The sequence below is a fragment of the Chaetodon auriga genome, chromosome 18, assembly GCF_051107435.1.
Source record: "Chaetodon auriga isolate fChaAug3 chromosome 18, fChaAug3.hap1, whole genome shotgun sequence".
Lineage (NCBI taxonomy): Eukaryota > Metazoa > Chordata > Actinopteri > Chaetodontiformes > Chaetodontidae > Chaetodon > Chaetodon auriga.
Window position 1 is genome coordinate 14,802,016 of NC_135091.1, and position 24,875 is coordinate 14,826,890.

General features: G+C 43.3%; 1 protein-coding gene across 4 annotated transcripts in view; it reads right to left on the minus strand.

Moving 5' to 3' along the window:
* Positions 1-24,875, minus strand: part of plcb4b (phospholipase C, beta 4b) — a 64,828-nt gene that overhangs the window by 10,437 nt on the left and 29,516 nt on the right. For all 4 annotated transcript variants that reach the window (XM_076756285.1, XM_076756282.1, XM_076756281.1 and 1 more), the window contains 22 exons: positions 19,932-20,029; positions 15,377-15,457; positions 14,572-14,631; positions 11,993-12,136; positions 8,865-8,944; positions 8,688-8,741; positions 8,501-8,582; positions 8,286-8,386; positions 7,753-7,810; positions 6,710-6,818; positions 5,648-5,858; positions 5,337-5,430; positions 5,049-5,128; positions 4,846-4,930; positions 4,663-4,753; positions 4,469-4,564; positions 3,954-4,102; positions 3,135-3,230; positions 2,840-2,984; positions 2,590-2,674; positions 1,624-1,748; positions 386-437 (listed from right to left, as the gene is read on the minus strand). In XM_076756285.1, coding sequence (XP_076612400.1) covers positions 386-437; positions 1,624-1,748; positions 2,590-2,674; positions 2,840-2,984; positions 3,135-3,230; positions 3,954-4,102; positions 4,469-4,564; positions 4,663-4,753; positions 4,846-4,930; positions 5,049-5,128; positions 5,337-5,430; positions 5,648-5,858; positions 6,710-6,818; positions 7,753-7,810; positions 8,286-8,386; positions 8,501-8,582; positions 8,688-8,741; positions 8,865-8,944; positions 11,993-12,136; positions 14,572-14,631; positions 15,377-15,457; positions 19,932-20,015 — 2,162 coding nt within the window. In that variant the 5' untranslated portion in view covers positions 20,016-20,029. The remainder of the gene's footprint in view (positions 1-385; positions 438-1,623; positions 1,749-2,589; positions 2,675-2,839; positions 2,985-3,134; positions 3,231-3,953; positions 4,103-4,468; positions 4,565-4,662; positions 4,754-4,845; positions 4,931-5,048; positions 5,129-5,336; positions 5,431-5,647; positions 5,859-6,709; positions 6,819-7,752; positions 7,811-8,285; positions 8,387-8,500; positions 8,583-8,687; positions 8,742-8,864; positions 8,945-11,992; positions 12,137-14,571; positions 14,632-15,376; positions 15,458-19,931; positions 20,030-24,875) is intronic.

Genomic DNA, 24,875 nt, shown 5'->3' on the forward strand with positions numbered 1-24,875 from the left:
TGGGAGTGTGTTAACCGGGGGCCCAGCTGAATGGCATTAGTAATGATGGGTGTCTTGCAAAAGCCCTGATCTTCCCACATATGAGATTTCCAGCATTAGCAGTAAAATCTGTGCCCTCGGGGACAGTATTAGAGCCGAGGGACGGAGACAGCGATGGAGAGAGGAAGAGATAGATGACTGCAGAGAACCTCAGAGGCGGGAGAAGATGAGCTCGCTTCCCCAAAGCGCTCATCGGCTCTCGGGGCAGACAGTAGCTACGGTCGCCGATGGCAACCACTAATGAGATGTGACATGCTTTAATTGATGAGCTTCAGAGAGGGGTGGGGAAGGGAGGGCTGGGACGGACGGGAACAAGCTAAAGACAGGAGTGAGGAGCCCTTCTCACCCGCAGGAACCGTTGTACTCAAACTTCCCCTGGTTCAGCTGCATGGCCAGATCTGAGAGAGACAATGAGAGCGGTGTTTAGAGACACACACACACAAACATCAAATCTTAGCTAAAACAATTAATTCAGTTGTTCATTGCATGTGGTTCTCTGGATTGTGAAAGAGAGAGACATTTCCCCTGACATCTCTCTTTCTCCCCTCTAACCATTTATCCCTCCATCACTGAAGCTCCACCTCCTGTGTGACCCCCCTCCAGCCTCTCACATGCTCCGCTCCCAGCAGGCCATATGGTCCAACCCCATTTGCCTCTGGCCATGGGGCAGCAGCTGTTTTACAACAGGCATCACTTATTGCATAGGTGCGTGTGTGTAACGGAGAATCATAGTGAAATACAGATGAAGTGGGAGAACCCAGTGCTGAAAAATGACAAGCAACCCACTTGCAGAAACTAAGAGCTAATTTGTCTTCTCAGACTGAGTGTGTACACTTACGCAAAACAATGCTTGGTCCAGTGAGGTGTAGGATTTATTCTTATGTCACAAATGTGGTGAAAAGTCTTCTCAGCCCCTAATCTAGTATAGACATTGTTTTTATTAACAAACAAAATTCAGCATTCCTCTTATCTGCTTATGCACTGACTCAAATCAGACCAGACCCCAGATCTCACTGTGTACACTTCTCATACCTAAACACTCCCAGTAAAATCTGTGGATTATTTCGGATAGATGGGACTTGACATATCACTGCTGAGTGTTTCCAGAGTAGTTTTTAAAGGCTTGGAGCAACACAAATGAAATTCACTCCATTATATTGGAGTGGTGGCAGATGTTCCGGGCACAGACATCAGAAAACCTTGGCCCATAAAATCAAAGCTATCAGCATTGTTGGAATACCACCAAGCTTCTAAGCTAACATGTTTTTTTTTTTTTAAATTTAGTTCAACTGTCTAAACTAACATCTCAGTCCAAACTGGATTTTCATTTAGTCAAAATATCCTTCTTGTTCTTGTTACTCTTGGCGTGTGTGAACTGGCTGGGAGAGTAAGGGTTGTTGATTAGTGAGTCCATGTTCAACACATGTAGAAGATGAACTCAGTATGATGGATGAATATGTGAGGTCAGAAGTTCAGTGCACTCAGATCAGAAGACTGAGAGCTTGTAATATGTATATGATGTATGTGGAGTACTTGATATGGGTGTGTGTGAGGTCAGAGGTCCCGTGGTGTGTGCTGTGGTACCTGGGGTCTGGAAGTTGAGCGAGACCATCTGGCAGCCTGCGTTCCAGAAGATCTGAGGCATGTAATTACTGGAGTCTACCCGACCCCCTTTGGGGTAGATACGGCTCATCTGACGCTTGTTGTAGCTGCACTGACGCTGAGGAAAATTTCAAAAAACAAAAAGAGAGGGAGAGCATGTGCGTTCCAGCACATGTGTGGGTATGCATGTGAGTGCTTGTGTGTGTCGAACAGACTGCAGGACTATTTTTAGTGTGAACAGCTTGGGTCAAGCAGTCCCATTGGAGATAGAGAGAGAGGCAAAAGTGTATGTGTGTGTCAGGCCAAGTCATACAGTCCAAAGGCACGCTGGCCTCTGGAGGCCTCCGGTTCTTTTCCGACTGCAGCATGGAAACAAATATGGCTGAAAAACATCAGCTCTGACCTGCCATTCAGTTCTCATTTAGGTGACCTCAATCTATTAACTTAAAACTCCAACTTCCAGTGAAAAGGCCAGAAAAACTGACTGTACACTCCCTGCTCAGCATCAAACAGCAGATGAACACAGTGACTGCTGGTGAACATAGTGGAGCATTAAACTGCTTAAGAGCCAGGTTTTTCCCAAGAGTTGGTGAAGACCAAAACGGAGCTAAAAGAGGGTTAACATTGGTGGACTGCTGTTTACCATATCAACTTCATGATATGTTGATGATAGGTTAACAATTTGTTTCAGCTGCCCCCAAGTGGCCAAGAAGGTCAGGTATTTCAGGTTTGACGCATGCTGTTAAGATTGCGGTGCAGTAGCACATAGATGGATGCCTCCAGTTTCATTCACCTTGGATTTTTTTATTATAATAAAGTTTTGTAATACAGGTACTGTACTATAACAATTTGATTACTTCTAATTTTATGCATTTTTCCCCTCCATGTTGTCTTAAAGCTATTCTGTTATTCAGCTAAATGCAGCACGCAGTATGAGCCAAAGGATACTTGACAAACTCGATGGCATTGGTCTTCAGATAGCCCAGACCGACAGACTCGTTAAAAGATGACATGTTATGGTGGATGTTCCGTTCTGAAACACAGAGAAAAGGGAATGAGACGTATTCATGGAGTTTTGCTTTGATGACCTATAGATCATTTGGGACTGACTGACTACTCATTTAGCATCCTTGTAAAGTTTTATGTATTTCTGAACAATAAGCTTGCAGAATGAACTCACAGTGGAGTCAAAACTCACCCTCTGCAACGTCAAAACTCTGGAACTTGACGGGCTGTGCGTAGTTGACCATGGCTGAGAGATATGGGTGGATGTTAGTGGTGGCTCCCACGTAGGTGTACTGAGCTATGAGAGCCTCCTCAGAGTCTTCTGCCTCCTCCCCACCCTGCACAGTACAGGAAAAAACACACACAAAAGTCTGTTTCATGCACACTTAAAACCGGATTGGTTCGATGCATTAACCCCGCCAAGACGTTTGCTTTTACTAAGAAGTGATTAAATGTGAGAGACAGTGTAGTGGCAGAGGTTTGCGTGCCTTCTTGTTATTGTCTTGGTCAGATGCTTCTGAGATATCTGTGGCGTCTGTTGCTTCTGTGGCTTCGGATATCTCTGTCACTTCATCTTCAGGCACCTGGAAACACAGACAGATCAAACGTTCTGTCTCAATATCCATGTCAGCACTTTAGTTCTGAAATGATAATGGATGAACACAATAAGAGGATCTTAAAAGTGACAAGATCCTTTTAATACAATCTTCTAAAAAGACTTTCCAGACAAATCTTGTCCTAAATTTGTTTTTTTGTTATTTTTGTTTCAGGACTGGAAGCAGAGCTGAAGGTTTTTGGCCTCCTGTCAGGTAAGACCAGAGTGTTATTCTTCTACACTGACCAGCATTTATTTGTTCTAAAGACATATAAAGTGTGTATATTCTCTACCACATGATGGAACAAATCAGTTTGTGTTACATTTGTCCTTAGACTGCATGGCTACAGACCCTCAATGTTGTATGTTTTGGATTTTTTGAAATGTTCAGGTTTTTGTCCTTAAAATAAGCCACCTTTGAGGCAGTTCTGCAGAGTGATGGATTAGGAGAATTGGCACAAGACCTAACTGTAAATTCTGCTTTAATCGAATCTATAACCTTTTCAAGATGGGACACTATGATTTAGACCACCCTGTTCTATATTTAGCTAAAGTTACCGAGGGAAGCAATCAGTTATAGTTCTGAAGGCGTTTCTAAATCGTACTGCTCAGTGAGATCTACTGTAAACTGAAGGCATCACTGGTTCATGACAGTGTAAATCGTTAAATTTAGTATTTCAGACAACAAACAATATTCAAAGTGACAATCCACCTTCTTGACACTGTTGCTGCGTTCGTCCTCTTTCCTCGAGCTGACAGCATTACTCTGTGAAACACTGTTGGCCTCTTTCTCACTGGTTGCCTCTGACAGACTGCTGGGGGCCTCCGAATTCAAATCCTTCTCCTCAGCCTCCTTTTCTCCTGCAGGCACACACACAAAAACCACACTGTAATTTTTTGTGGGACAGACTTTCTGCAAACTTTTTTTTTTTTGATTATTACTTGATGCATTCAGTCTTCATTTAGACAAACAGACACCAAAGTCTTACTTTTGCTTAGCTTTTCGAGGACGGCTTGTTTGTTCTGTAAATATTGTGGTTTTTATTAAATCAAATTAAAAGCTACTAAAATGAGTGTTCGCCAATCATTTTCCCTTCAAACATGTTTGTTTAAAAGATCTTTGATTCGGTGTCATCTTGTGCACGTCGGCATAAAACTCCTCCATTATAAATTACTATGTGTACACACACACACACACACACACACACACGCAGTCATTTAGCTGACCGTTCTCTGTGTCGTCTTCGTTCTCCTCTCCCATAATGATTGCAGGGGTGTTGGTCTCCCCTGCCTCCATGTGTTTCTTAAAGGCCTCTAGCTGTTCTGTATGACACACACACACACACACACACACACATATTAAACACATAAAACATGTAATGAACAGAGATTGAACAAGTCAGCAGGAGTTGTGAACGTACTCTGTTCAACTTCAGGTTTCAAGCGTTTGTTTTTGATGAGGATTTTACGTTTGAGGTCATTTGGAGAGGGTAAAGGACGCGCAGATTCAATCTGCCAAAGAGAACAGAATATATTAAAATATACATGACTGTCATCCAAATGCAATAAACTCTGACACTGTGAATCAGAAAGAGAGGACTTACTGGGTAGTTTTCCAGAGGCAGTTTGAGGAGGTATTCACCGAAGATCTCCTCACAATACTTGGCCATCTTGTACTGCTGTGGTTTACTGGTGACACACACACACAGAATGCACTGGGTACATGTACTGTGTCTCTAAGTAAAAACTAATAACAGCAAAATTATTATGCATTAAAACCCTTGCTAAATGTTAGATGTACACACACCTGCAATGATTTTCAAAGGACAAAATAACAGGGTACTCTGAAGTGACGAATGCTGTCTCCTTGATGGCTTGGATAACATCCTGTTGGAAGAGAAGGAAGAAGAAAAACAAGTTCAGCATGAAAAAGAAGAAGTGGATGAGAGGAGAAAGAAGCTGTGATTTGTGCAATGTCATACTGTCAACACAAGGGGGCAGACATACCTTACACAGTAATATTAAAGCAACTGTTGCAGTGAACAGCAGAACTATCTCGCTGTGTGTATGTGTGTGTTTTTGTTTGTTCGTTCACCTTGAATAGGATGTCTGTGCACATGGCCTTGCCATGAGTGATAATGGGCTCCTGGTCTTCTCCTTTTCCGTCCCAGCAGTCCAGCTCCACACATCTGACAGGATGGAAACCACACAGAACATACATGTAATAAGATATTCCTGTATTAGTCCCACAGTGGGGAAATAACCATGGACAACAGTATTGCCTTAGTCACATCAGTGTTCTCTGTTAAGTCCGGGTGTCCGTTTGCATAAATGCAAAGGGGCGTATGTGTGTCTACACCTTCACGTGTAAATGCGATCCTAACAGACTGTGACACACATGCATACCTGCATCCAGACAGCAGGACCTGGCGGTACATCTCTACTGAAGACTTCCCTCCAAACTGTCGCCCTGTCAGGTAAGTGTTGTGGGAGGAGCTGATGAAGTAGTGGGCCAGCGGCTGTTCCATTTCCTGGTACAGCTCCAGCCGGTCCAAGAAAACTGGAGCGTTTTCGTCTGACATCAGGTACCGGCAGAACCCATCACTGGACATGTGACCTGAGTGGGGTAGAAGTTAAAAGGATTGAGGGTAAATAGTCATGTTTCTTCATTAGAATAACTGACTGAATGATGGGAGTGATGTTAACAAATAACTTCCTAAAAAAAAAAAAAGGACATGTATTGTTTCAGCCTGAGTATAGTCAGTAGTATAACTCTGGCAGAACCCAATTGCAATAATTTGTATCCATGAATTAAATCAAGTTTAAAGAAACAGACATTTATTACTTTTCCTAATACATGCTGGCCTTCAATTTAGACTGCCTACACTTGATGGATTCACTGTTACACATTTTACTTTACTGTTTATATACTTCCACCGTTTGTACTTTGAGACAGGAGACATTATCCCAGAAAGCTACCGTGAATGGTTTTTAATCACTTATTAAACAAATACAGATGAGATTAAATGTTGGGTATTCTTGCTAAAACTAATTGGAAATATTAATATTATCTACTATTGTATATTAACCGAAAACTGCAACATGGGTACGCTCCAGCTTATAGATTACTGAAAATCAGATGTTAGCAGATCCTGTTGCAGTGAGGGTACCACTGTGTCAAAAGATGTTTAATAGCTTGTTGGGGTTTAACCATTTGAGAATACTTTGGCCCTGTTAGAGTGTATTTATTAAGGAGTAGCACTACCAATTAATTGCTCATTTGTCAATTTGTCATGATGATAAGAACTGGGGAATTAAGACAGACTGAAAAGAATCAACTATCTGTACTGACAGAGAGCCGCACCAATAGCCTGATGTAACATACTGTAGTTCCAAAGGTCCACAGGCAGATGGCAGCACAGCCTAAAACATCTGCGCCTCCTGTTTTCCTCCACGCCTCCCTTTTACCTTTTTTCTTCAGCTCTTCATCTCTCTCGTATTTCTCGATGATCTGCATGGCTCTCTTGGGGTCGTAGAACGGGAACAGGATCTCATTTAACCTGGGGTCACGCTGGTTCTGAGGAGCAACACGCACACACAGATTTATCCACACAGGTACTGTCTGCACAGTTACTCAATGCCCAACAAACTGGATGAAGTACAACAAACGTCTTGTACGGACACACAGGACAGGGGCCAACGAAACGCAACATGGGACAAGGTACCAACAGTGCTCATATCAAGAACATTTTGTTATTTGGACTAATAACGTAAATCACTACAGTTGTTCTTAATTATTGTGGCCTTAAATGGAGAGCACTCAGGTATGAAGAGGATGTAACAAACAAGATTTAAGTCTAAGAGACTGTGAGCCACACTAACAGGTGCAGTGGGTAAGTGTTTGCTTAAAAGCAAGGAAGTCGTATGCATTGGAGAGGTTCAAGGCAGCTCGACTTTGACAAAACAAAGGTATCAAAACACCACAGCAATGCCACTGCCGACTCACAAAGCCAGGCGGGAATTCATTTAACCAAAGTTTTGGCTCCGCTGGCGGCTCTAGAGCGTGACGAAGCAGCACACATGCGACTGCACAGCGGAGGGACTACGCAGGTACTCAGCCCAGAGGAGCACGGCCACAGAACACAGACAGCAGGAAGCAAGGTGAGCCGAGCAGGAAGCAACAGGATGGAAACCTCCACCCTCCCGTTGCCATGGCAACACAAATCAGACATGAGGAGGCAAGCCGAGGTTGGGACAACACAGGGAACGGGATGAGGGCGGGAATGCAGAATAGGGGAAATGGTTGAAGTTGCCCTTGCAGGCTGACTGCAGGTTAAATGTTTTGTCCGTCTCATTAATGGAGTTTTAACGAGGGCCGGCTGATGTCCAGTCCAGGCTGCCGGGCAACTTCCACCCAGAGCAGGACAAGGGGTAAATGCAGGGGGGAGTTGCAGAGAGGGGCATGGGCAAGCAAAATACACAGAGAAGTTAATGAATGATAAAGAGCTTACTTCATTCAGAAAGCTGACTAACTGGTCTACAGTTAAATAATCAGTTTTGTTCCCATTGCTGCAAAGGAATTAATTAGAAAAACAAAAACAAAATGTTATGCTTCTTAAAATAGACACCCGCACAGTCATTCACACAGTCAGTCAGTCAGATAAAATTAAAAAGTAGTCTTTAAAAAAAAGGGATCATACTTAAATGTTACACTTTTAGTAACAATATGTTAATCACCACTCAATTAAAGTTGAACTGTGGAAGCAGGTTAGGCTGTCCAGACATAGTTAGTGCAGCAGGCGCAGAAATATTTGTCCTGATTATTTCCAACAAGATGCAGTAGCTCACATTTGAGGAATATTTTAACAGAAGATATCATCCATTGAGGCACGGGGCAACAGGGGTGTGATACAATGTAAGGGGGACTGCTGTTAAGTTGTTGATTTCGAGGATTCAGCACGCTCCATTAAGAGGAACAGAGTCAGTACAATTACAAAGAAGGAGGCAGGCAGGTATAAATAAAAAAAAAAAGAAGGAGACTCACATCTTTTTGAAGAGTTCCTCTATGTCTGTTCGAGGGCAGATCTTCTGCGTGAGCGCGTAGAAAATGTCAAAGGTGAAATCTGAATGTTCAATCTCATCATTCTGTGGAAGATAAACAAGGCCATCATTTGATAACATGAGAGCTATAAACCTTCAGATTGAAGGGCCACATATGATCCATCTGACCACTACAGTGAACAGTCTGTGCCGTCTGACCTTTCCACTGGGAAGGCCAAGATCCTTTAGAGCCTGGAAGATCCCCTTCTCCGTCTTTCCTGATGCAAATGTTCGAGTAATGCTATGAAAAGGGAGCAAGAGACGGACAGAGGAGCAAAGTTGCGTGAGACAAACTGGAGCACTTTGGGATGGAATAATGGTTGACCTTACATATCCATCAACTTACCCTCTCACAGGAATCTTCCCATTCACATTGGTCAGGAAGCACATTCTCATCCAACTGCACAACAGAAGGAAAAGAAAGGGCAGATTTCTAATCAGAATGATCAAATATACATTTTAGAGAAAAACAAAACTGAACACAGAATTTCAATAATGAAGACACGCTGCAAAATGCACTCACTGTTTCTTGAGGCAGGTCATTGGACAGACGTTATTGGCCTTAAAGTTGTGAATCACTGACCTCAAACCCTCGATCCACTTCTGCAAACAAACAGACACAAATATTCAGGACACGCACTCTCAGCACACTGACCAACCAAAGCTCACACATTCAGGACACAGCAGCCAAGAGGGTACCTCCAGAGTGTGCACCGAGTTTAGGAGTGAGTGTCTTTGGGGAAATAAACACAAGCAAATTAACTGCCTCTTAATTCACGCACACGGGCGAGCCGCTTGGCAGGTCAATCAGGAACACGGACGGGAAAACATACACACAATGATAAACACTGAGCTCCTGCAAGGCTGCGAGCGGTGATGTAAACAAATAGAGAGGAAGGCCTCCTCTGCTGACTGCATCAACAGAGACGTCACTGAGGACGATAACCTGAGGATGTTTGACCCCTCTGTCTCTGTCTTTGATTCCAGCTCTCCCTCTTTGTGCTCCATCTCTCCTCCACTTCCACAACAAATTATGACTGGCATCATTAGAAAAACGTTAAACAAGATAACGGGTGCAGCAGGGGTAGTCTGTTTGGGCATGTGCCGCGCGTGTGTGTGTGTGACTGCAGATGTAAATAACTCTGTCACCTCCTGAGGTCTGCTACTTAGGGCCACCTGCATGCTGGGAGGTGGTGATGTTGTCATGGTGTGTGTGTGTGCGAGAGAGAGAGAGAGAGAGAGAGAGAGAAGGAGGGAGACAGAAATACCAGGAATAAATGTGTTTTAAAGTGTGGGGGAGGAAGCCGTGTACCTGGATCTATGTGTGCTTGTGTGTGTGCGTGTTCGACCATCAGGTCTCCCTGCTGAAGGCTGTCGCATGAATATCATTGGCGGCCCCCGTGGCAGTGAGCTCTCTGGAGCACAAACATCATTTGTAACACCCGTCGACCACAAAAACAACTCCTTATGGGAAATGCATAAATGCCAAAACTGTGGTGCCGAATAACAGATCTGTGCCGGCCCGAAACATGCATTTTCAGTTTGGTTTGAACCGGGTTGTGATTTTGAATTCTGGGGACAAACTGACACACATAAAAGTACTTTCAGCAGGGCTGGCAGTGTGCTGTGACGGGATCACACTAGTTGTGGCATTTCACCAGCAGTGGACCCGTTTTACTTTTCTCAGCGTTCCAATAATCTACATAGACAAACAGTTGGGGATGGCACATCCTGTGCAAGCTTCGGTAAATTAAAAAATAAATAACTATTTCTATGTTATTATTTCTGGACTGACAACCCTGAGGCTGAGAGAAATGACACTCACTCTAAGTTGTTGAAGTGCTTTCTCTTTCTGAGTGTTTTTCAATTACTGCTGAGCTGTTGGGCCACACTGGATTTGTCACTAAAGAGAAGACTGTTTTCTTTTCTTCAACAGGTTTTCTTTTCTTTGCCTTGAAGCTGCCTGTAATCTTAAACAGTCATCCAAACCTCTGCCAAAAGGTAAGAGAATAAGGTACTTTTAATACTGGACAAACCCCATGAAAAGACCAAAGGCAGCAGTGAATTTGTCCTATTAATAAGCACTAATAGGTATTAATAAGTGCAGCCAGAGCCTGTCATCCCTCTGTTGTCCAAAAACTATTAAAAACAGATCAGTGACAAATGCTCCTGCACTCGTGACAAGCTCCTTCATTGTATTAAACAGTCCTGCAGCTTATTTTGAGTCAAGCCTTCACACACCATCCTGCTGCTGTAAATACTGATGAACCTACCAAATTAATCTCCGGCTAAAAACGGTCCTCAACAAATGAGTTTTGTTTTCTAAAAACAGAGGTGCCCAGCTGTTTTAGGAAATGACTTTGTCTTTTTATTTTGTTTTTTTTCTTAAATTTTTTTTTTCTGCGTTATTATTGTGATAGTGACAGCTGGGGGGTGGGGGTGAGGTGGGGGTGGGGGGAGCTAAGGGCCCTGGCTGGAGCTGAACCCAAGCTGCTGTGGTAAGGATTCACATTACAGTGATAGATGGTGTCTATGTTCTCTATCAGGTGAGAAATGAAAATATACTTTTGTGACTAATTTTAAAAGCTTGAGCTTTAAAAGACTTAAGACACTATTTTGGTCTTTTTATAGGATTTATTGATAATAAGAAAAATCTATAATAATGCCTCCCTTCACCTTTGAAGAATAACCAACAATCGATCTGTAAAGCATTATGCCACCAACACTGCATGTTTTTGGTTCATGCCTGATGTGATTCTTCAAATCTGCTCCAGGAAACTGAAATGTAATCTGCCCATACACTTGTGTATTATGGGCTACACATGGTGTGTACAATGTTTGGAGGTTTGCCAGCAGGGGTCAGCAATAGTAATGTCTGCAGGTTAAATGGGGGGGGGGGGGGGGTCATCTGTCTGAGTCCAGAACTAAAATGAAGCAATGAGAAAGGCAGAGAAAGGTGCAGAGGTGTTTCTCTACTCAGTAAGGCAGTCAGATTTCTCATGGAGCTTTTCCTCGATGAGTGGGAAGAAAAACAGAGAGAGAGAGAGAGAGAGAGAGAGAGAGAGAGAGAGAGAGAGAGAGAGAGAGAGAGAGAGAGAGAGAGAAGACAATAACAGCAAAAGCAGGCGTGCAGGAGGGACAGAGGGAGATAGAGATGGGGTGAGACAGGGAAAAATGAGTCACTCCAAATGTGTCTATTTATCAGAGTGAACCAAGGCCAGATTTGCCTTGTGTAGGAGTTGGCATATGAACCATTCACCTGGCAATTTGCTTCTTCTCTGTCACTGAAAGGGGTATGAGCAAAACTGAAAATGGTTCTGTTTAGTTTTGAGTGTGTTAGACGGACATGCAGAAAGACCAGCTCCATTTATTTAACTGTCTTAAATTAACTGATATTATATGTGATCAGAAAGTTTATCAACTGAACGTAGCAAACAGATAAATGTAAATCAATCTATTATGAATCATAAGTGATCTCCCTTGTGTTTTTTTTTAGGACACCAAAACATTAAGATAGACAACGCCAAGTTAGACTTGTGAAGATATAAAATATAAATGAAAAACGTATCCTCAAGGTCTGCATGTCATCGGTATCATTGTGACTTTTCCAATGCATCGAGCTGTGGAAATACAGTGCATCTGAGTATCTACCCTGGCTGTGTCTGGGTTCTCCGCCACCATGAACATGAAGTTGAGGTTGACCAGGTCTGTGCCGCTGCAGATGCAGATGATGCAGCCCTCCAAGTCTGCCTCCGTCTTTCCAATGGCCTCGAACGATGACAGGATCTTGGGGTCCTGAGAACAAGAGGAAGCAGTTTAGCAGGCAAGCTGTCAGACAGACAAAAAGACATGATGACAGAAAGAGGCGGGGAAGTATCCTCAGAAAAAGCAAAAATAATCCATGATATATAGAAAGATAGTAAAGGAAATAGAAAAAACATTGAGGGGGAGGTTTTAATCTCCTACTCCGGTGTTGTTGCAATAAATAGTCACTGACAAGAGAACACAAGAGCTCAGACAGAAGAAGGATGTTGGCATGTTTATTGCTGTTGTGGAAAAGCCTCAGGATGCTGAAAAGTATGATATACTGTATGCTCTTGAGTCTTGAAGCTCCATGACAGCTGAAGAGGGATACAATGGCTATCCATCATGGAGGAACTACAATATTAATTTCAAGTCTTTGCAGCTTGAAGAGTTGCACTGAATCCAGGTTTGGATGTGTTCAACAGTACTTAAGGCAACACTTCAGACACCACTTTAGCGGAGAAGGTTGGAGAAGGTTAGCAGGGATGGCTGCGAACGAGGTCCACACCTCTGTCGAGTGCTGACTAAACATTATGTAACTTCCATAAACTCGAACGTTAAGAGGATTGGCTAATAGGATGTCATCCAGTCAGCATGTGTAATTTGGTTTAACTTCATCCAAAGCCTAAAACAAATTGACACACAAGACACAGATGCTGTCTTTTATGTTGTTTTTACAACTGTTTTTTTTTTTTTTTTTCTGTTTTTATTTACTGGACATACTGGTGGGGATTTTTGCTGAGAATACAAATCCTCGGACACTCCAACACGATGTGTTGTCTTCAATTTCTGTGGTGTTTTAATGCGAATGTCCCCTGCACACAGGACCTACACATGCCTCTATCAATCCTTTTCAATGCCACCTTGTCAGTAAGACCCAATTAACAACCAAAAACAAACAAACAAAAAGCAAGAAATTTAAGGCAGAACGTATCACAACAATCTATGTCAAACATTGAAAAAAGGAATTCCCATAATTACGCTAGCATACGCTCTGTAAGACATCATATGCAGGACATTTCTGTTACTCTCCTCAGAATAATCTACAGTCCTCACCACAGTTCAGCCTGACAGGGCTGCAAGCTCCTGATCGATGTGTGAAAGACAAATGTGATGAAAACATTCTCTCACTATCAAAAACACAGCACGGCCTCTCCCTCCATCTTTTCAGATTTCAGTGTGCCACCATAGTTGCCAAGGAAGATAGTAACGTATGATTGAATTAACAGCAACAGGCAACAGGCTTGGCCGTTTTAAAACCCCAGCCAGTGACCCTGAATGCAATTCATCTTTTCTCGCTCATTGGATTATCTGAAACAGCTCTCAGGGCTTGTGTAACCATGTTAGTCTCTGAGGAGAAGCCCTGCTATCAGTTATCCTTAGTCTGCTACTTACAGAGCAGTATGGAGCCTTTGAGCAAACAGGAGGAGCTGCTATCAGGCTGTAGTATCTATATACGTGCCCGTACACATGTACATATACGCACGTCCACACGGAAGAGGAAGCAAACGGACCACCGCCTGCTGTCAATACATACACAACCCAGTAATGGTTATGCACACAGTGCACGCCGGTGTCTCCTGTCAGGCTTTTGACTTTAGCAGCTTGACAGGTTTGCATCCTAATCAAAGGCACACATCCACATGGGTATTCCCATAACAGCTTTCATAAGTCATCCGGTCTGCATGATGCCAAATACTACGACGCAATGTGTCACTGTCAAGACTAAACTGCATGAATCAATATTTAATATACAGAAAAATCACGCAGGCTTGTGTTTTTGTGTGCGTATCTGGCTCCACATCAGCTAAATACAGAACTGATTGGCTGCCAGTTGCACTGAAAATACAGAATAATGCAGCGGGTCGGTACGTGTTGGATATTTCACAATCAATTTTCCATTACAGGATTTGGAAAAAAAAAACCTTCTGACAGAGACAGAACATCTTATATCTGTGAGCCTTTGATCCCATAGTGTGAAGTCAGTAACCCAGCAGTTCTCTGACAGCCCATCATCACAGGGCTGGAAGCACAGTTTGTCATTATTCCTCTGTGGGTCAAAAGCCACGGCCAGGGCTGCAAAAAAAAGTTTCAGATGTAACCTGCAGCTAAACCCAGCCAGGGCTGTATAAATATTGATGAGTTTAATAATTCATGTTTATATTCTGCTAGTACCCCCGGTGAATCAGGTAGCTGAGAGAGAAGCTGAGCAATGGAAGCTCAACTGAGAGTCCCAGATCAGTGAGTCGATTGATAGAATACACTGTTACAGCCTCGGCTAATTAAAGCATGAGTAACGTGCCTGACGTGGTGGTCTCCCCAGATTTTACCAGGAGTGTCACTGTGGGAGCAGGAGACTGCGTGTTGGTGGGGTGAGCAGAGAATGTGAGACAGAAAGTGAGGAAATTGTTTTGCTGATGTCTCACCTTTGGGACTGCACCAACACGAATACTGTTGATGAGGGAACACTCCAGAACCTGGCCTTCCTGCAGGAGCGATCCACAGAAAGATGGAGGGGAGGGGGGTGAAGAGGGAGACACGGAGGGATTGAGAAAACAACATTTTATTTGTGATTTTTGCAATCATTTCTACTCAGTAAACAGCTGCAACACCACAGCCTCTCAGCACCAGCGTAGGTCATTATGAGTAAGATCACGTTGTTCTCATAAGCAAGTTTCCTGTAACGTTTCCTCCTTTGTATATTGATGTCAGATTAGCTTTTCAACACATATTGGTTCAGTCTGGGAGTTAAATTCCCACTGATTCTCCAGGCCCCTGCAACACCACACAGGATAAGCAGGTATGACGAATGGATGCAAAGATATTTGTTTGTCTGTCCTCCAGGCAGGCTTTGGCTATGAAGGATTACTTATACTCTCTCCTGTGTGATTTTAATACCACACTGACTGAAAACAACTGGCCACCTGGCCAAGTGCAATCTATAAATATCCATATTTATTCAAAATCTAACCTCTAAAAATCACCAGTATGGCCCTTTAATTGCTTTTGAAGAGATTTTTAAAGGCTTTAAATTGAAATTGTGGGGGGGTCTTGATTGTCAGATGCTTTTAACCCCCAATATCTCATGCAATCCTTTGTCATGGTGACGAAACAGTGCTGAATTGTTTACTGCAGAATATTTGAGTTACAGAAACAACACCTGTAACTACTTCGACCCTCAGGCTGCTGCTTGTATCAACATACATAAAGATGAAGAGGTGGAGGCTGTACCTTTCCCTCACTCTTCCAGGTGATGAAAAAGCCGTACTCATCCACCTTCATCTGACAGTTGGGCTCAAAGATGTATGGGTCCTGCAGAGGGGAAGACATATTTTTTATGAAACAGGGGGCTTCATCAATCACAAGGCTTTATCTGACATGGGAAGACATTAAACAGACAACCTGTTTAACACACACAGGGCTTATGTGACCAGGCAAACAGATGTACTCTAATTCATTTTCTAAGACGTACCTGCCTGCCTCAGGACACACACGCAAAGTACGCACAAATACATTCAGTATGTACACACACGCGTCGCATGTGAGAAGAAACCTCTTGCCAAGGCAAACACAAAGTGAGAAAACGTGGCTGCCTTGAACTGGTAAATGCAAACATCATCTGGCTGGAGCACAGTGCTGCACATGAGGCGACAGGGACGACTCTGGGTGAAATGCATGTGTGTGTGTGTCTGTGCGGGATACAAAAGTGTGCTACTCCTACGTCTCCTAACATTGGTCAGCTTACCAAAACATTTTTCACTCAATCAGCTGCTGCAATCCTTGATTGCTTTGCTGAAACACGTCAAAGTGTGTGTGTGTGTGTGTGTGTCTGAGAAGGATAAACATAAGTGAGAAAAAATAGAATAGGAGACAGCTGCTGGGTCACTCCAACTCGAATATTAACAATGGGGAACAGTGTGACACCCTCACACACACTCTGATTTTATTATTTCAGGATGTTGCTCCCATGCTCCAAAATAGGACTGAGCTGGCCTCTTATTTGGCTGCATCATGTCATCTAAAACCACCATAAAAACCAACTGAACAATCCTTTTTCCCTTTAGGAAATAATGAGACTGCTGTAAGTGCAGTTAAAAGCTCGATGCTCCTTCATCTGAATTAGGACTGCCAGAGGCGTCAGTCGCACATACTGGAGCTGACTCTATGAAAGAGATGGTCCCAAATGAGCCCTGACCGTTGAGAACATACAGCAGGCTAGTGTTACACTATCAGATGGCTTGTGCTCGTAACGCTAAAGGTTTATGGGAACACTCAATCCTTCCACGTGCAAAGGAACACTTAGCTGACGGTCCGACCATCTCTGCGTGGATTTAGATGGACAGACACCAGTTATGGTCATCCAGGCCTGAATCAACAGGTGTACATTCTCTCATTTGCCTGAGCAAGTGCAGCCCAGTGTGTGTTTGTGTGTCCACACAGACATGCACGTAGAGCACATTAATGGTACTATGTCAGCATTAACCATATTAACCTTACATAACTTAAGCACATACAATACACAAAAACTCTCACACACTGCATGTACAATAGGCTTACGGTGCCGCTCAGTCAACTCGAAAGTATTACCATTTTCCAATCTTGATGATGTACAGCTGTATGCACCGGGTAAGTCTAGGTCATGGATGGTATTTTACCCTCAGTCTAATTGACCAAACCGATATTATTAACTGATAATTGATCCAGCCTGAGTAGGAGGGGACAACAGAAATAAACAACAAAAGTAAGTGTTGACCTTTTTTCCTCTGCCTTCATCAACTGCCTGTCAATATGAGGCCATTCAGTCCCCATGGAAACCAAACATCAGCCAGATCTTAAGTGATTGATTTCCGATCAGTGAGACAATGAATGAATCACACAAGCACGCGCACACGCACACACACACACACACACACACTTGCACAGCTATCCTTGTCATTGCAATGACTTCCAGTCTTTGTGGACAGTATGGGTGATTCAAAAAGAAAAGGATTATTTTGACAGACACAGGATTTGGTAATTGATGGTCTGTTAATGGAATATGAAGGGCGGGGCATCTCTGTAGCATCACAGTACTTCATTTATTGTGCTATGTTGTGACACATTTTTACCTTTGTCAAAAATTGCAGCTCCTGCAATTTTTTTGATAATATTTTGATTAGTGGTTCAGCCCTACTGGACAGCCTAACCCTAACCTAATGCCAATTCACACCTAACCTCTAACCTTATCAAGGACCTCAGAAACGACGTTTTGCCTCGTTAGGACCAGGCTTTGGTCCCCATGAGGACTACCAGTAGCAACAAGATTGGTGTTTGTGCCGCTAAAGGTCCCCAATAGGTGACAAAAACGCAATCACACGCACACTCACACACACAAACACAAAGCCCTCTGGCTGCTGGCATGACTGATCACTGAGGACCTCATTGACCGCTGACCTTCCTGCCTGTGGGCTTGTCAAAGAGGGGAAACTCATCTGAAACATTCCACTCCCAAGACAAACACTGATGAATTATTGGAAATCTATAGCACATTTAAAGCCTCCTCCACTGTACCGTGCAGACGTAAAGCTAAATAGAAGAGGTAAAGAAAAACTGTTAACAAAAGAATGAAATGGAGGCAAGACAAAGACACAAGCACGATAACCACTGTGTCATGAAAATGCTCTTCTAAATACTCCACGTTGGATAGTTTGGACAGGACAATAACAACTACTTGTAGCATTGGGAGACGTCGTGTAATGATAGAGGTCTCCTACAAAGCTGCACTGAAAAGGAATGCACACACACATACACACGAGCGCATTACCTGTCTCTACCATCTGTCACTCTGTGGGGTTTCACTGAGCGGAGGGAGTGTTTTGTGGAAAAAAAAAAACATGCTGTTTACCATGTTTGTGTGCCTGTGTGTTTGTCCCTATGAGAGGGACTGACAAAGAGCATGTCCATGTCTGTGGGTGGACATGATGTACGTCATTTCAATCAAAGCAGATGCCCCCTGCAGGCTTTGTGTTTGCCAGGCAACCAACTACACACACACACACACACACACACACATACAATGAAAGACAGTTATTTATAGGCTATTCCACTCCGTGTTTATAAGAAGGACAGGTCAGAGGTTACGAAGCAAAAACCCACTTTGTTGAATGAACAAACTGAATGAAAAACTGCACCTCCTTTTTTTCAAGAGTTGAAAATCATTAAGACGTTCTCTCTCTCAGATAAAAGACAGGACATTAACTTCTATTGTTGAGGCTATAATGGCTCACTGATGACCAAACGCAGTGGTAAAAGAGTAGTGGTCCATCCCAGCTGACATCCTTAACTCTGACCTTTAAAGTGACTGGCACGAGCTGACCTTATTACCATTCAGGCCAGTCCTAACCCTGTCCTGCCTAAGCCTGGCTCATATTCACAGCAGCAACACACTGAGGACTTTCTTCAGAAGCATGCCGGCCCAGTTTCACGGCTCACTTTGACATGGCTGTGGATTTGATGATGCTTTTCCCTACGCTCTTTCAAGTTTTCTTCTCTGCCTAAGAGGGATCCTCCTCCCCCCACTGATGCCCACATAAACGGAGAGGACTGAGGGGATTTCCTGATGTGTGCAAAGGCTGCGTGTATGTGTGCATGTGGGTGGGTGGGTGTGTGTATGCGCGTGTGTGTGACACACTTTGCCTTTGCTCTGCAAATGTCCTAGCTAAGTGTCCTGATTAAGTTAGTGGAAACGAGGAAACGTGGGCAAAAAGACAGGAAGATATACGTGGGGTCACACACATACACATACTTACAGATGTGCACAGAGCAAGATGGATATTTAGGGACACAACAGACTTTCTTGTGGCTGTAACTGAACAATAATTTAATAGAATTGTTTTAAAAATCAGTTTTTCTTCATATTGACTTATTTACACCTTTAGCTCAGTTTTTATCTGCTGGTCTATATCACGTTTTAGTGTTTTTAACTGCATTTTACATCCTGATGTGAACAGAATCAATCTCAATCTTGTAATACTGATTAGCACTGCAAGCACTTCAGGATCTCACATCATCGGATCTAAACACTTCTTGCTCTCCAGAGCCGTATTTTTCCACATTACCTATCATTCAATCATACCACTCAACTCTACTTGCTCGTATAATAAATCAATATACCAATGAAGAAAAGTATTTATGGTCTGCGTAAAAACAAAGTAGCCCCTGGAGGTAAACGGTGATTCGTGATACAGGGCTACACAAATAAAAACTGAATTGACTTTGTGCACGTTCGCTCACTGAGATCACACACAGATAATCTTTTTAGAGTGCTGGTTAAGACTCTCAGCGGACGTGTTGCAGACAAACAGTCGCCATGCAGAAGCTTCTTAATGAGGCTGATCAATGGGGCCTGCCCACGGCTACAGCTCTGACTAAAACAATGACGTATCAGGTTACAATGGAGACGGCTGTGCTATGTTATGTGTGCGTGTGTGTGTGTGTGTGTGCGCGCTAATGACTGACCCGGGGATGGTCATTAAGAGTGAAAGATGATAATAGGACAGAGCAAATAACCTATGTCAGTGTCAACAAGGTTATTGACAAACCCATGGCTTGCATCACAGACTAAGCCCTCTCATCGAGGATACTACGCTTAAATCTTCACTTCATCGGGAAATGTTGTGATGTGCTATAATGTATCATGAATAAACAGGTTCAGAGGCTGTTTATTTTTACATTCTGAGCTGTTCTATATTTATTTATTATGCATTGTAGAGACCTCATAAGCATCCAAGAAATGCGTCCTTTTTACCTCATCAAACCTGTCGAAGGAGGTGCCTTCCTGCATGAACTCAGGCAGATGCTTCTGCCAGTTGAACTCGTAGGACTTTGTCATGGCTGCTCACAAACCTGAGACATGAACAGAGGAGAGAGAGACAGACGGAGAAAAAGAATTTGTTAAAAAATCTGTGACAACCAGGTGTAAAGGCCCATGGAGGATTCAAGGACAGAATGAATGCCACATTAACACACACAATCAGTCTTCCTCTCTCTGTCCTCCTCTTTCCTGCAGTTGCAAAGACATTCACTGAGCAGAGCTACTGTACCTGGCCCTCCCGGGGCTCATCCCAAAATATCCTCTCCTGAGAAGAATAACTACATGGAACGCCATTTACCAATAAACAGGAGCGAACATGTAGGATTTGAGGGTTATTTTCTAACACATGAGTAGAACTATGAGTGACAAGGCGAGAGCAGATGTATCAGTGAGGTTATCAAGTGTGCACATCCCAGCCACTGGCCCAAAACACGGACAGTCCACAGAGCACAAATAATAAACAATTGGCCTTGTCAAAGAGGAGAATGAGTACTAACAAACACAGGGTCACAGCATTACAAAACAAGCATGTGGGCGTTCAATGAGATCCACTGTATTAATGTTTGAGTGACAACAACAGAGCAGGGGAGACGGAAAATCTGTTCTGCAGCTGCACTCAAGACAGGCAAGGAAAGACCCCAGCAGAGCGTATTGTATAACAACTGATGTCTGCACGCACAGCCATGTAATTACCTCATGTTTTAAAAGGTAAAAAAAAAAAAAAAAGGACAACTAAATGAATGTGGGTCTTTACTTCTGGCATTACTGAAGGAAATGTAGCCATAACCTTTATGTTATTATGTAATGCATCAGTTGCACTTAAACAAAACCACTATTGGAAACAATACACAACATAGAGCTTCGCAGTTAAATGATGAACAGAAAAGGAGCAGCTTAGATAAAAATACATCTGATTTATCATTACGAACGTATTTTATATTTTACACATACACACTTTTCCTTTCGGGTGCTCCATTTTAGAAAGTAACATAATACACGAGATTTCCTAAATGTCAAATATAACACGTATAGCATACTGTGCTTAGTCCATTTGATCCTGTCACACAGCACTTCACGCTTAAGTCCTGATGAAACAAAGCTGCAAACTCTGAGCTTGGCCTTTGGCTGTTGATGCAGCAACTTGCATCAATACAATGAACAAAGCCTCTTCTCCAGACATACTGTATCAACTTTTTATGAATTTATTACTATTTCTAGCCGCTCCAGTCCTGAAACATTAACCTTCGCAGGCGTTCTCTCAGCACAGGGATGCAGGCTTTTAGATTAGGTGGTAAACAAAGCCGTGACCTATTAAGTGACAAGATAAAGCGGCTAACCTTGTACTAGTGCACAATAACATTACTGGAAAGTAGAAACAAATCAGTCACTGCAGTCATTAATCTACTTTTTCTTGGCTCCAAAATCACTTCATTACATGGTTACTGGCAGCCCAACAGCAGAGGGTTTAGCAGATATCTTGCATCTCAGCACAAGCTTCCTTCACAACCTCTCACAACAAATACCTTATTCAGCCTCACAGTATTTCAGTGCAATGTTTTAACCAACAAGACCGGCCTTGCTGGGTTGCAGAGTTGCAATCGAGTTTATGATTGAAGGCATACAAACCCAAGAAAATTTGTCAAAAAACAGAGCCTAGGATTATTTCACAGCGTTTCAAATCGTTTTTTTGCCTTTGCTTATGACGAACAAAAATTTTGTCAACATGACGCACTGTAAGAGCTCTCTTACATAGTTACAATGGAAACAATTTGATTTGAAATACGCAGAGATACCAGAATTTCAAACAGCAGCAGGAGCTGTAACATGTACAGTAGAAGTAGGCAAAACAGGTTGAGGAAACATGGGTGCACCACATCAGTACAGGGCAACCCCCGGGTGGGACTGAACAGCACAGGTCGAGTTTATCTGACAGTTAAATAGAGTCTGGGGGTGGAATTTTCCATCAAGTCTACTTTTATCTCGCACTTGGCCTCAAACAGTCTGGATGTGCACTGTACTCGTCTTCAAACACAAGAAGCTCGTCAGACTTGATTCATGTGACACACCTGCACGTGCAGCATCACACAAGATATCCAGCTCAGGGAGGGGGGGGGGGGGGGGTCCGGACAGGAAACTGTAATATTGTTGATGGCACCACCCAAAAATAGGCTCCCCTTACATCAGCCTCAAATGTGTCAGGCAAAACGGAGGGAGAGAAGTGCACTTGAGAACGTGACAAACTATGTATAGTCTAAGAGCTCAGCCGGTATTGAGTCATTACAGGAGCACTCTGAGGTGTGACTCCACTTTGCTTCAGTCTATAGGACATGATTTCTTTATGATAATAATCTGCATTGTCTAATATAATCAAAAGAAGCATATTTCCAGTTGGCAAGGCTGTAATTCAGTCTCTAAAAACAGGTTTACTGAAGGTGTGATCTATTCTAACATCTTCACCCCAAGTTTTATTGGTGAAAACGTCCTCCTGCATGAGTGTGTGTATGTGTCTGCATGTGTGTCAGTAGAAACTGAAGAGCCTCATTTCACACAGAAGCCACCCATTTTCCTCCCAGGAATAAACAGAGTGAAACTGGGTGTTGATGGGTAGGGTGACAAAGATGGAGAAAGAGGAGGGGTGGTACAGAAAGAGAAAGACAGGGACCAACAGAGGGTACAAGTGTTAGAGAGAGATGGGAGGAGAGGAAAGAGATAAAGGCACAGGGACGATGAAGACATAAAAAGACAGATCAGAGAGAGGCTAGAGAAAATAAAAACAGTGAGAAGTACGCAGAGGTGAGAGACGCAGAGATGGAACAGAGAGATGAGGAGAGGGTGACGTGAGGTGCGTGGAGATAAAACAGAGCCGCGGTGGGCAGGGAGAGATGAACGAGTGAAACAGCTGTGTGTGACAGAAGCTGCCTGGAGAGGCCGGGGGACAGGGTGGCGAGTACAGCGGGGGGGGGGGTGTCTGTTTTTGATGTGGGGAACACAGAACAGAGAAAACATCAACAGAAGCTACAGAAAACTACAAGCTGGGTGGGCTACAGTCCACCCCCGGCATGACAAATGCAGATGAAAAAAGGCTTTTAGGATGATTGTACGCTGTCATTGTGAAAATACAGTGATCCAAAAGGGCTGGCCAATTATACAGCAGCTAATAAGAGCTAATCTCACCTCCAAGTGCAGGTTCATTAAAAGATACCATTAATCTTGATACAGAGGACGGACCAACCAGAAAATGAGAACAGATACTACAACTCCTTTTATGTGCTCAGCTCATTTTGGGTCCTGACCCACAAGCGTAGCCTGCTATACGTCACAGCGCTACAGGAGATGTAGCAGCCAGGCTGGGTCAATACACAAAGTGATGTACGAATCAAACCCAGCCCTCCACCATCTGTGGTGTCCTACCAGGGGACCATAACACAGACACACACATCCTGTCAGGGGACTGAAAACACAGATGCACACTTCCTGTGGAGATTAAGAACTGAGGCCGGGCAGGGCGCCAACAACACGAACCACAGACAGAAGGCGAGTGTAAATAGACTGCACCCTGCCTAGATTAGTTAATAACACTAAACCAAAATTTGAAAGAAATGTTGTATATTCCTAAATCGGATTCAAAATGATTCAGATAGGACAAATTACATATCTAATTTGGACTAATTGGGCTGTGCTGTCCTGTCTGATGTTAGCCTAGATCTTGCCACTCTCAACAGTATGCATTAGATAACATTTTCCTCAGCGGGATGAAATCTGTCCAATAGCAGCACGGCACGCTGAGGTGCTGTAAGGCCATGGCAGCGCCCGCATCGGGCCTCTGAGCTCCTGGACGTGTGAGTGCGCACGTGAGGAGCCGAGGGAAGCTGAAGGAAACGAGTGAGGTCCGAGCCCCCTGTCCAACCCCTGACAATGAGATAATTACAATAGATAGGAGCCCCGTGAGGCACACTGTTCCCAGCCTCCTCATCTAAAATGGCAGCTAGGGTAACACCCAGCGGTCCCACACCTCATAAACTAAAATTAGGCTACAGCTACATCAGTCAGCCAGTGGTGGAAGGGTTGACTAGGGACACACTCAAATGGACACAAGTGAACAACACACAAAGTGAGGCACATCTGACGCGACTGGCACAATAAGCACAGCTCTCCTTCGCTCAATATCTGTTATGGATTATGCATAAAAGGTCTCCGACATTAAAAATAACACATTTGCAGCCCTGTCTAACCAAGTGAAAGCACAGAAAACCGAGGGAGGAAACAGGCCTTTTCAGTCAGGCTTGTTTCGTGCCTCATTTGATCCCGCAGCACAAATCATCACCTGATGTTTTTGACGTTACAATCGTGATGCAGTCATTTCAAATTTAACCTCATCTAACCCATCTGAGCCAGCGTTTTACTGCTGCTAAGATGATGTTCAGTCACGGAAAATGAGGATCTACACAGATTTGCACAAGTACTACATCTCTGCAATGTCTCAAAATGATCTTGATTCAGAGGATGTTCGCATGAATGTGATTTTTAAATAAGCTTAAATGAAGATTTATGAGCTAGCAAATACAGAACAAACATTATCATCACAACAAAACTTAAGATGGTACCTTGAATGTGCCCTGACTAGGGTAATAGCCAGAATACTGTGGTATGTATGTGCAATAGTGCAAATGCTCTATACATGCAGTGTCACTTTAGTCTATGGGCAAAGGCTTCGACTGAACCCTGATTCATAACAGCTAGAACAGGAAAAAAAAACATAACTGCATCAATTCCTCACCAAAAGTATTAACAGTAAATTCCAGTTAACCATAATTTTCCTGCAGTTTCTTCTCCTTTTGTAGCCTCAGAGGCAGGAAAAACATTGTTTCTGTGCTCAGT